The 11,720-nt window shown below is 33.5% G+C and overlaps 3 protein-coding genes across 3 annotated transcripts; 2 read left to right on the top strand and 1 right to left on the bottom strand.

The window, feature by feature from the left end:
- Positions 1-1,774: 1,774 nt before the first annotated feature.
- On the top strand, positions 1,775-4,466 carry Ufm1 (Ubiquitin-fold modifier 1). The gene is made up of 4 exons (XM_089711411.1): positions 1,775-1,894; positions 1,987-2,043; positions 3,505-3,635; positions 4,040-4,466. Coding segments are annotated over exons 1-4 (258 nt in total). The 5' UTR covers positions 1,775-1,892; the 3' UTR covers positions 4,108-4,466.
- Positions 1,812-3,245, top strand: LOC149477094 (uncharacterized). The gene is made up of 3 exons (XM_089711402.1): positions 1,812-1,894; positions 1,987-2,043; positions 2,189-3,245. Exon 3 carries the CDS (start codon positions 2,223-2,225, stop codon positions 3,168-3,170), a length of 948 nt encoding a protein of 315 aa, XP_089567528.1. The 5' UTR covers positions 1,812-1,894; positions 1,987-2,043; positions 2,189-2,222; the 3' UTR covers positions 3,171-3,245.
- Alg11 (ALG11 alpha-1,2-mannosyltransferase) lies at positions 4,462-10,964 on the bottom strand. The gene is made up of 9 exons (XM_089711393.1): positions 10,734-10,964; positions 9,476-9,703; positions 9,039-9,271; positions 8,487-8,704; positions 8,008-8,130; positions 7,577-7,738; positions 6,889-7,087; positions 6,060-6,249; positions 4,462-4,633 (listed from the first exon to the last, which is right to left on the bottom strand). The coding sequence occupies exons 1-9, from the start codon at positions 10,751-10,753 to the stop codon at positions 4,552-4,554; spliced, it is 1,455 nt and encodes a 484-aa protein (XP_089567519.1). The 5' UTR covers positions 10,754-10,964; the 3' UTR covers positions 4,462-4,551.
- Positions 10,965-11,720: the final 756 nt, after the last annotated feature.

Here is an 11,720-nt window from a genome sequence, read left to right as displayed (position 1 = left end):
AACATATTAATGCTGCAGGCCGTAACGGCATGTTGCAGTCAAAGTAGTAAGTGTTTATTACTATACTTCAATGGTATTTCAGATGGTGAGGAATTACAAACGCAAAAAAGAAGTTGGCTACTCGCAAGATGATCTTATGAAAGCATTGGAAGCTGTGCGTAGTAAAAAATTAAATAGTTATGCAGCCGCTGCAGAGTATGGGGTGCCGAGATCAACTATTGTAGATCGTATATATGGAACGAGAGGTGCTAAAATGCCGAAACCTGGCAGACCAGGTGTATTTTCCAAAGAAATGGAACAAAAAATTGCAAATTACTTTTAAAATTACTGTTAAAACTGTATATTCCTGAAAAATGTGATTGCTGTGTAAGATTTTTTATAAAGAGACTAGAGACTTAAATGTTGTTAAAACTTTATATTCCTGAAAAATGTGATTGCTGTGTAAGATTTTTTATTCCTGAAAAATGTGATTGCTGTGTAAGATTTTTTATAAAGAGACTAGAGACTTAAATGTTGTTAAAACTTTATATTCCTGAAAAATGTGATTGCTGTGTGTTAGATTTATTAGAGACTTACATATTGTTAAAACCTTATAGGTATTCTTAAAAAAATGATTGTTGTGTACGATTTTTTTGTAGAGACTGTTAAATAAGTAAGCCAGGGTATTATTTTAGATGATAAGAATTTGTTTTTTTCATTGTTTACGAAACCAAAGTTGTGAATCTCTTATGTAAAACTAAGTAGGATAGTTCTGTGATTGTCCAAGTAATTTTTAATAAACGGTTGATTAACTAATAAACGTATTTTGTTTGGTTTACGTTTATAACAATACTAGATTTCCGCCCGCGGCTTTGCCCGCGTTTTCAAAGGAAAACCCGCATAGTTCCCGTCCTCGTGGGATTTCCGGGATAAAACCTACCCTATGTGTTAATCCAAGTTACCCTCTATATGTGTGCTAAATTTCATTGTAATCGGTTCAGTAGTTTTTACGTGAAAGAGTAACAAACATCCATACATCCATACAAACTTTCGCCTTTATAATATTAATAGGATTTAACACAAAGAATATTATTTGTTTTGACCAAAAACTAAAATTGACTTAGTAGGTAGGGGCATTGTAATTTTTTTTTGTTGCGATTTAAAGTGGTAAATCAAAGTACCTACATGAGTTTTTCCTCTAAATAATGCGGCGCCATCTACGATCGCAACGTTATTGTAGCAATAGTTCCCTTATACACAATAGTACGATACAAATCACACGCAGAATAATAAAAAAATATCGATGAATAAGTTTTTTGCATTCCCCACACTAATTCTCTAACAAATAGTTGCATTTGCCCCACATTTAGAAAAATAAGATTTTTCCTGAAAACTCGTCCTTGCTACACGGTAATCCAGTTCAAAATCCTATGAATAACATGAAATCTCATAAATATATTCTATATTCGTTGTTTTATATGAAATAGAAGAAGAGCTATGGCAGTTAGTTGCATTTACCCCCGACATGGGGTTAATGTAACTTTTTCTACCAATTTTAGGAAATATTCTCACTACCAGTTATTTATAAGACTACTGTATTGCTTGTTTGGTTTAAAATAATCTTGAATAAATACAAAAAACAATAAATGGGTCAAATAAATGACCAAATATAAAAGGAGATAACTGCAACCGATCAAACTTGAGACTTGTTATTTTTTAGTTGCATTTGCCCCGGTTGACTATATATGATTTATGCACAGGATTTATGTCATCAGTCATCACCAATGAGCATTGAGCCCACGTCAATACGTCAAAAATGTCACAAGTTGAAACGTCATAATCTCGAATTTTAACCTTGCATGAAAGTAACAACATATTTTCTCTTGATATTGAATTAAATCTCTCTATACAAAATGTAAGTAAAATCTAATAAATACTGTAACCGTGATGACATCATTTTACAAACAATACACTGTTCTTTATTTTGTGTAAATGTATTTTTTTCAGGTCTAAAGTTACCTTCAAGATAACACTTACATCGGATCCTAAACTCCCTTTCAAAGTGTAAGTTAATGTTTATGTTAATTATAATTATGAGGTATGAGGATGTAACTTCAATATTTTACTTAATTATTAAACTTGACTAGTAAAAGATTCATGTTTTATATTTATCAAACATGTTTATATTTGATAGATTTTTGTTTGGCAGATGCTGAATTATGGTGAAATAATATTGAAGTTACATGTTCAGCGCGATGGATACAGCTGTAGTACAACAATTTCTTAACCTGTTCCAAGATTTTATAAACATTTGTCAGTTAGAGAATTGGCCAAATAATGACACTACAGAAGAGGAAATTAAGAATGCATTCCTATTATCAATACACATAGAAAAATGTGTTGATAGATTACAGAAAAAGTTGTTAATTGATGATTTCTTAGCCACATTAAATTCAATACAGAGTACTCCATGTCTACTGTTTAAAAAATGTTTATGTGACCCACCAAAATATATATTACGAAAAGTAGTAACATCAACTTGTAAAGTCACTTTATTGGATGTTTCTTTTAAAATATTTTTAAACCTTTTCTCTGAAGAGAAACTTGAACTGTGTTTATCTGATTTAATGACAGAAGCAGCTTCTAAAGAGACACTTGTAAATAATCTTTCAACAGAATTCCCAAAAGACAAATTAGTAATTTTTAAGAGCCAGTTTATTTTAATAGAATTTAATGACAAGACAGAAAATGAAGAAGCAATAATAAATATGCTTAATAAAGGTGATAAAGAAACTATTGAATTGTTAATTGTTTGTATGTTGAATAAGGAAGTAAAATTTTGTAATGCAGTTAACTTTATTGTGAACTCATTTATTAGTTTCATGACTACAAAAAATTGCTCTAAGAAAAAATTCTGGAGAGATTTTTTGAACACTGAAAAATCTACATTAACAGTGTTGTTTTTAAATCATGGTGATTTATATAAAATTGTGTGTAAGGCTTTGATGGACTGTGGCAGGTTATTAAAAGAAAATATGTCAGCTGAATATTTTTACATAGATTTGACTTATTCTGAGCTAGTCAGAATAACAAATGGTATTTGTGAAAATGAAAACCTCAAACTTGAATTTATGGACATAGTTAATGAAAAGAATGAAGATGTAAAATTTTGGGAAATTGTTTTATCGTGATTTTTATCAAAATTTTAGTTTTAATATTTATAAATCATTGTGGATTGAAGCTTTAAATATATGCTTATACTTGCAGTTCGGTTGTTTTATTTTTATGCAATTAATTATGAAACCTGGTAAGGTAATTGGATTGAAATATGTGGTAATTAAGGCAATTGAATCATTAAAATATATTTCTACACAAATAGTAACTTATTTTCACACCAAGAACAGACTCTAATAGACTTGCGTAAAAAAGACAATTTTATAATTTAAGCAGTCAGGTTTCTGTCTCATTTATGAGACATGCTGCATATAAACTCCCTTATAACTGTTATTTTAATAATTATTTTAGGTTAAGTGTCCCCGAGGCCACACCCTTCACAGCAGTGCTGAAGTTTGCTGCAGAGGAGTTCAGAGTAGAGCCTGCAACCAGTGCTATCATTACTGATGATGGAATCGGGATCAACCCTCAACAGACTGCTGGTAAGATTGTGTCTAAGCTCCGTTCTAAAAAAAGTGCTACTTATAGAGAAGATTTTCACCTATTAAATTCGGAATAAGCTTGATTTTGTGCTAAGAAAAATCAACCAATCCATACTATAATATTATAAATGCGAAAGTAACTCTGTCTGTCTGTTACTCAATCACGCCTTAACTACTGAACCAATTTGCATGAAATTTGGTATAGAGATATTTTGATATCCGAGAAAGGACATAGGATAGGTTTTATCCCGGAAATCCCACGGGAACGGGAACTATGCGGGTTTTTTTTACTGCGCGGGCGATGCCGCGCGTGGAAAGCTAGTAGTAAATAAAAATAATAATACACGATGATAGATGACAAAATAAGTAGGTAAATAAAAAAATTGTAAATTTTTTTTTTGCAGGAAATGTGTTTCTGAAGCATGGTTCGGAACTCAGGTTAATTCCAAGAGACAGAGTGGGATCTATATGAAGAACACATAGAGAACATTCCAATAATTATATTTGCTGGTATAATTATGTAATATTTGCCATAAAAGATCTTTACCAAATGCTTTGAAATAGGATGGACTAGCTGCTAGCTAATTATTTTTACCAATTGGATTTGTAGAATTTGTGAGTGATATTTAATGGTTGTAGTTATTAATTTTAATAAAGCGTAAGCAAATTTACAATCTCAAGTCACAAAAGTAATTAAACGAAAATAAAATAATGTTGCGGATATTACCTAATTACACTGCCAATCAGCTAATATTATTTTATTATAAGCTTTATAAAATATATATTTTATGTTAAGTTATAAAGGTTTTGTAAATAAACAAGTGAAAACTTTGGTATTGTTTTATTTTTTCCAACTTAACATTAATGGAATTGTACTTAATTTAAGTAAGTATCTATGTATAAGTTAATAAAATACTTATTCTATCCTCATGAGCGGCTCCACAGCTCTTATAAACGATTTCTCGAACTCCTTCACTGAAAAGCGATCTACAGACGCACTGTAAAAGAAAAAGAAATAAATGAACAAGCTGAATGATATGTTTTTTATTACGTATATACAAAGAACATTGTTTAACACTTATTTTTTCCAATAGTAAATCCGGCTCGAAGGACCTTAAAAGTATTATGGTCTTCCGAGCCGGATTTGAGTTAGCAAAGATATTTTTGTTTATTTTCTTAATATCTAAATCACCTATCTCAACGTTATACCGATCTCTTGACAATCTCATCGTAGATCATATACCTACCATGCCCGCGTAGGTGGTAAAAACGAACCCAGGTAACAAAATTGTTGATTGTTTTCATTCATACTTACTGAAGTATCTCAAAAAATATAACCAATCCTTGTTACCGTGCTCGTTGGTTTACACAAACAAGAATAGGCATGACGACAGTATCCATAAATGGTCGTATTAGTGTTTTTAAGGGAAAATGTATAATAGATAAATTACATATAGTGACTTAGAAATCTTAAAAACATTAAGATTAATGAGATTATCAATAAAATAAAACATTGAAATACTGCAGTTGGCCATTTTGACTAAAACACACGTGACGTCACGCTTAAGTAAACAACTCAAATCAGATGTTTTTTGTTGTTATGAATATGTTGAGAATACGCATTTTTATTTATTTTCTATTGTTTCACGTATGATTTATCGACTCAGAACAGAAATATAATTGCGAATTCACGAATACATGGTTCGGGGTTCTCCGCGCCAACTTTATACAATCATTTCTTATTATTTTCTCGCTTAAAATAATTACTAACACATTTTTGAGCATTATTTTTATGTGGATTCACACTGCAATACTGCACACCACTTATAAACTTTGAAATTCGTTTCTATAACACATATTAAATAAATATTTTTTTAATTTTCTTCGCAATGCGTACAAATAATTATTACGTATTTACCAAAATGTGACGTCACGCCTACGCCATGACACCTGCGAGCTGTTTTGGCACAGTTAATAAATATTTTTTGGAAAATGGCTTTTATCTTCGTTAAATTTAAGTATATTACCGAAATATAGGGTTTTTCTTGTATAGTAAACGTATACACACATTATGGAAGAGGATTTCAAAATCTTTCGTCATGCCTATTGGTTATATTCATTAAAAGCAACATTATAGCGTCACAATTGCGATTTTTTGCAATATTGATTTTTTTTTAAAGTGAAAACTTCTTTAGCGGCGTTGAGCACTTTTCTGTAATGGGTATAAAATCTTAAACTCGCGTCAGGACACGTGACCTGATCGAAAAAGCGTAAGACGGATACCATTCCAAAATATCAAACATGCTCAACGTTAATAATCAAGTTTTCACTTCTGCCGGCACTCCCGGAGTGCAACCCGTCTTTTTTTCAATTCAATCGTGCTTTCGTCAATATTCCACGACGTCCACTACACGTATATCTCACCGCAGTTCATCCACCAGCTGCGCTCGCCGCTCCCTGGGCTCGGCCAGCAGCTGCAGCAGCTGGCGCGCGTACTGCGCCGGCTCGGCCGCGAGCAGAGCGCCGCCGCACGCGTCCCCGATGATGTCGTGCAGCGGCCCGCCCGACCGGTGCGCGACCGTGGGCAGCCCGGCCGCCATGCATTCCACTACGCCTGAAGTGAGTTGGTTTGTAGGGAGTTGGTTTGTAGTGAGTGGGTTGGTTTGAAGTGAGTTGGTTTGTAGTGAGTTGGTTTGTACTGAGTGAGTTGGTTTGTAGTGAGTGAGTCGGTTTGTAGTGAGTGAGTTGGTTTGTAGTGAGTGAGTTGGTTTGTAGTGAGTGAGTAAGGTTGCTTTTCAACCAATAATGTGCCATGTGTAACGTGGAATGTGTGTGTAAATAACCAATAGTATCGCTTCAAATTTCAAACGAAATGAAGCAATGTGATTGGTTATTTATAATCACATTCCTCGCACATTTTTGGTGGAAAAGCAACCTTAGAGTTCGTGAAGAAATAATTTGAGTTGGTAATTATTAGATTTGAGTTAGTGACGAATTGATTTGAATTGATAAATAGTGGATAAATTGACAGAAGTGAATATATGAGTTATTGTAGAAACCGTTTAAATTGATGACGAATTTTTTTTGTCAAGAAATTCTTAAATCTTTTTCCGTTCGAAATTTACAATTTATCGACTATGAAATTTAGCCGACATTTTTACGTACAATTTCAAGCAATTTTTTTCATATAGAAGAAAACAACATAACATTAACCCTTTCTACAAAACTACCCTCAAAAATCCATAATACTCACTAATGCCAAAATGCTCGTTCCACATAGCGTGTATAGCCAATGTGCTCGTCTGGTACAACTGCAATAGTTGCGCATATGACGCATTGACCACAAACTGCACATTATCTTCTATAGAGAGATGCTTGGCGAGGTCGCGCAAGTTCTGGACGCGTTCCTCGTCTTCCGCATTACGACATGAACCGACTAGCACTAGTTTTATCTGAAAGATAAATTTTGAGACTTTCTAGGCCATTTTATTGTAGTATTCCTATTATTTAATCTGATCGAAAATTGAAAAAAATAATAATCAGAGGGGCTAGTGTGAGTTTGATCGAGTACGAAACGTTACTATCGCGTCTGCGTCACAGCGAAATTTGTATGGGGAATCAAAGCTTTTCCATACGTCCGCTAGGGGCGCTGTTCGATTTCCCTTATTAATTCGGCTGTGACGCAGACGCGATAGTAACGTTTCGTACTCGATCAAACTCACACTAGGGGTACAGATGCAAGATTATTGTTTTTAATGGTACCAAATTGTTTTACTGTATGTCTTATCTACCTAGAGTAATATGAGTAAAATAAGTAGACATAAAAAAATGCAAGTAAAATTAAATTCATTATAAAAATTCTAAATACCGATAGGAACCGACTCTTTTGCGTTCATTTCATGCGATCTGAACTTTTAAGAGTTAATTATTAGGATCCCAACCTTATTCCACAGCATCTCATCGTTGATGAGCAGGTTCCTCAGCTCGTACATCGCCTGCAGCATCAGCGGGTGGTCCTTCTCCGGACGGAACTGCGCAACCGACAGGATCCGGATAGGATCCGAATCTTTTACTAACGATCTGAGCTTCTTTAGTTCTGTCACCTGTGTAGAAAGTAAACAACTTATAATTTCAGCTCTTTTTGAAACATTTGACAAAGCTCTAAAGTAAAAAAAGAGCGTATGTGCCGAGGACACGTGTCAAAAGTGAAACTTCTTTGGCAAGATTTAAAGGTACACAAAATCGTCGCCTTAATCCATGACATGACGGTATTGCCATGACGCGACATAATTTTCGAACAACAATGTGGGAATACCACATTAGTTCAATTTATACTAATTCACATTTTTACCCGTATATAAAGTATACTTACTTCGCACGGCGGGTATACTCGATGCGTGTTCAAGGGCCGCCCCCACAATTCGTTTATATGTTCTTCCGTCCAGGTTCCATTCACCATTACTATATCCGCACAGCGACCAACTAAACTGTAAAGCTGAAACAAAATGACAAAATCTGAGAACTAATAAAATTTAAACTTTTGTGTTTTTTTTTATCAAATGAAAAGTTTCGCTCCTGATTTCGATTTTAAGCTACTGTCTTTTTGAATTAGTAGGTGAAACTAAACAATTAAAATATTACTACATATTTAGATGTTGAAGATTCTTTTTAGGCAAAGCTGTGGAAATTAATATCATTGGTGTTTTTAATAGCCAATCTATAACACTAAATGCGTGTGTAAAATACAATTCATAAATTTAAGTCTTTCACTATAATAATGCAACAAAAAATAATTAACAGCTAGAAAAACTATCACAGCCTAGCCAAATAAATTATTGTTTATCAACTCACCCATCCAAACACCCTATAATACAACAGTTTACACCACGTCAGAATCGGATTGCGAGCGATCACACTCGAATTGTTATACGTTGTGAGTCGATGTTTAACTCGTCGCATCATGGCCGTCGTGATAGTGGGGTAGTGGGTGTAGCAGCCGACAGGGCATTGTGCCATGAATCTGAATATTGGGTAGGTGAACGCACACCCCATTGTGTCTATGTAGACATCTGGAAGATTTGGAAATAAAGTAATGAAGGCTTTTGTCGTTTTTTATAGGGTTAAAATAAATTCTATACAACAATAATTAGTGTTGTCTGTATTGTAACTTGTATAATGATTGGGAAAAGAACACATTAAATTCTAAATTAGTTTATTTCAAACTTATTTGTGCTGTTTTTAGATTTCACTGACAGTTTCATATGGATCTACAGTTGCATAGGAGCTACCAATTAGTAATATTTATTAAATCTAACTGTTATTTCATAATTACAGAAACGCACCAAAATACTAATTTGTACAACCGCTAGTCAGTAGAACAATAAAAATAAATTTTAAATTTACCTGGATTCAACTTCATCAATGCTTCCAAGCCCAAAACCATGGAACCTAAGCTTTGCATTAATAATGTAAAATATGGATATGTTTTAGCTTCTATTGCCTTTCCCATAGTAAGTCGTACAAACTGCACTTGCTCTGGTTCTACTTTTACGTTAAACTGATTTTGAGCTTTATCTAGGATTGTTTTGGGCTCCGCAGTTTCTAGGGTATATATGAAAATATGGGTATCAGGATACCTGTAAAACAGTTTAGAACTTTAGAGTAATATTAGATAATTAAAAATTAATTTTCATTGAATACAACAGAATATATTTTATTTATAAATAATAATGGAATATTTAATATCAAATGCACTTAAATGTCATTTGAAACAAATTTAACTCCCAATAAATTAATAATTTAGTAAAACTTTTACATTTTTTTTCAACACACACACTTACCTAGTTAAAATTGCTTTAATAGCTACCCACAGCACCCTCTCACCCCCACCCCCTGCATTGCAATAGGGGTGAAAGAAAGCCACATTAGCACCATCCCTCCTCCTTCGCTGCAGCTTCCTCTCCTTAATCCTCATGTACCATGACGCAAATATAAACGCACATGGCACAACAACAAACGCTCCAAACAGTAGGACTCCGAGAAATAGGCCTGGTAGGACTACTACTAAGCTGAAATAGTGAAAACAAAGAACTGTTCAATATTTAGCTTTTGTGGATGGTTATATTTTTTTGTTTTGTACCTAGTTATGGTACAATACCGCCTCCTTGGTACGGTGGTTGACGCGTGAGCGTAGCACCGAGGGGTCCTGGGTTCGATTCCCGGTGGAGACGAAGAAAAAAAAATGTCTCGGTCTGGTAGGTCACAGAAGGCTGATCACCTACTTGTCCCTAAAGAAAATCGATCAGTGAAACAGATGTATAATGCATCTGCCCCTTACCCCACTAGGGGACACGGGACTTCACTTATGGTACAATACAATATCCTTCACTTAGATATGTAGGTGCCTAAATCTCTTGTTCTGATTCATCATTGAGATTCACTTTAAATTCATATGAAGATATTAGATAATAATGATAAGTAGTTAGCTAAGTACAGGAGGTTACATAACTTTAATTTATTTGTATTTTTCAAGGAAATAGACCATTTTAATTTTCCACGACACTAATCTTCTTCTTATATATAAAAATGAATCGCAAAATGTGTTGGTAAGCGCATAACTCGAGAACGGCTGAACCGATTTCGATAATTCTTTTTTTATTATATTCCTTGAAGTATGAGGATGGTTTTTATGTAGAGAAAACGTAAATACGGGCCCACGGGCGAAGCCGGGGCGGACCGCTAGTATTCTATAAAAGTTCAATTATACATGGATAGGAATAAAATATCTTATTTTCATAAAAATAAATATGAAGTATTTAACTAAGTTTATTTCAAAAATAAATGTTGAAGCATGTTTCAAATAATTGAAAATAAAATGTTATATTTATTTATTTAAGTTCCTAAATAATACGTTAGAACTAGACTGGAATATATCACATGATATTCCAATGACCACCTGGCAAAATAAAGAAACAATAACAAAGGCCATGAAGTTAACATTCATATCATTCATAAATAAAAGAGCCATTAATTTACGTCATTATCGACGTTTTGTAGGTTTAATGACCAAATTAAACGATAATAAATCACTTTACTTACGTGAAAATTTGCCAAAACATTGTGAGACTGTAAACTGACCGGTGCAGCAATTTTGGATATGGTATATTGGGTTGTAAAGTTTCTATTTAGGCGAGTTTTATAGGCCTTGCATTACAAGCAACATAATCTACTTGTCCTGAAACATTTTGTCGGTGTAAATTTTAATTAACACAACAATATATTGCAATACGCATGCATCAGAACTATTGCAATGAATTATGAAACGTCACAAACGTCACTCAAGTCACACGTCGGATGACAGTGTCATACGAGGTGTCATATGATTTCGCCTCACGTCAAAATAATCTAGTTTATGGAATAACACAGACTATAAAAATATTGCCAATTTACAAATTGTTTAGCGGCGAATAGTACGGCGATAGATAGTACGGCGAATATGCATGATTTTTTTTAATCCCATAGTTTACAACATTTTATATAAGAAAGAAAAAGTTCGTAGCCAAAAAGTACTTAGAAGTATACAAAAATGTTTTAAAAACCCGTAGACAGAGAATCCAATAGACACCGGCAATGCGTGTCGCAGAAAGAGATAAAAAAGAATTACGTCACAATATTTAGGGTTACCGAGTGAGGGAAAATTTACCCCGCAATTTGTAAGTATTATTCACATAACATAAGTGGATAATAATGAGATATCCACATTACATACTTACATGTTTATACTTATACCTAAACTATATACTAATATACTAATATTATAAAGAGGAAATGTTTGTAATTATGTATGTATGTATGTATGGTTTTCATGCATAAACTACTGGACCGTTTTCAAAAATTCTTTCACCATTAGAAAGCTGCATCTTCACTGAGCAACATAGGCTATATTACATTTTCAGAAAAATTAGAGATCCTTACCAAAAATGCAATAATGTATCCTTAATAAAAATTCTGTCATCGCGTGCGCTCCGGAATCTATTGAAAATAGAACAAATAAATGTTCTACGATATTATAGAATGGACCAATAT

This window comes from Colias philodice, chromosome 26, assembly GCF_061535455.1.
Source record: "Colias philodice isolate Cphi_HAF_F1 chromosome 26, ilColPhil1 Martin Lab GWU primary, whole genome shotgun sequence".
In the NCBI taxonomy this organism is placed as follows: Eukaryota; Metazoa; Arthropoda; class Insecta; order Lepidoptera; family Pieridae; genus Colias; species Colias philodice.
This window is presented reverse-complemented; position numbering and strand designations above follow the sequence as displayed.

Bases quoted from the DNA above. Each gene is read 5' to 3' on its own strand.
- LOC149477094 (XM_089711402.1), top strand. From the start codon at position 2,223: ATGTTCAGCGCGATGGATACAGCTGTAGTACAACAATTTCTTAACCTG.
- Ufm1 (XM_089711411.1), top strand. The intron at 2,044-3,504 runs GTAAGTTAATGT...TAATTATTTTAG, and splicing joins CCTAAACTCCCTTTCAAAGT to GTTAAGTGTCCCCGAGGCCA. The intron at 3,636-4,039 runs GTAAGATTGTGT...TTTTTTTTGCAG, and splicing joins CAACCCTCAACAGACTGCTG to GAAATGTGTTTCTGAAGCAT.
- Alg11 (XM_089711393.1), bottom strand. From the start codon at position 10,753: ATGTTTTGGCAAATTTTCAC. The intron at 9,704-10,733 runs GTAAGTAAAGTG...TCACTATTTCAG, and splicing joins ATGTTTTGGCAAATTTTCAC to CTTAGTAGTAGTCCTACCAG. The intron at 7,739-8,007 runs GTAAGTATACTT...CTTTCTACACAG, and splicing joins GAGTATACCCGCCGTGCGAA to GTGACAGAACTAAAGAAGCT.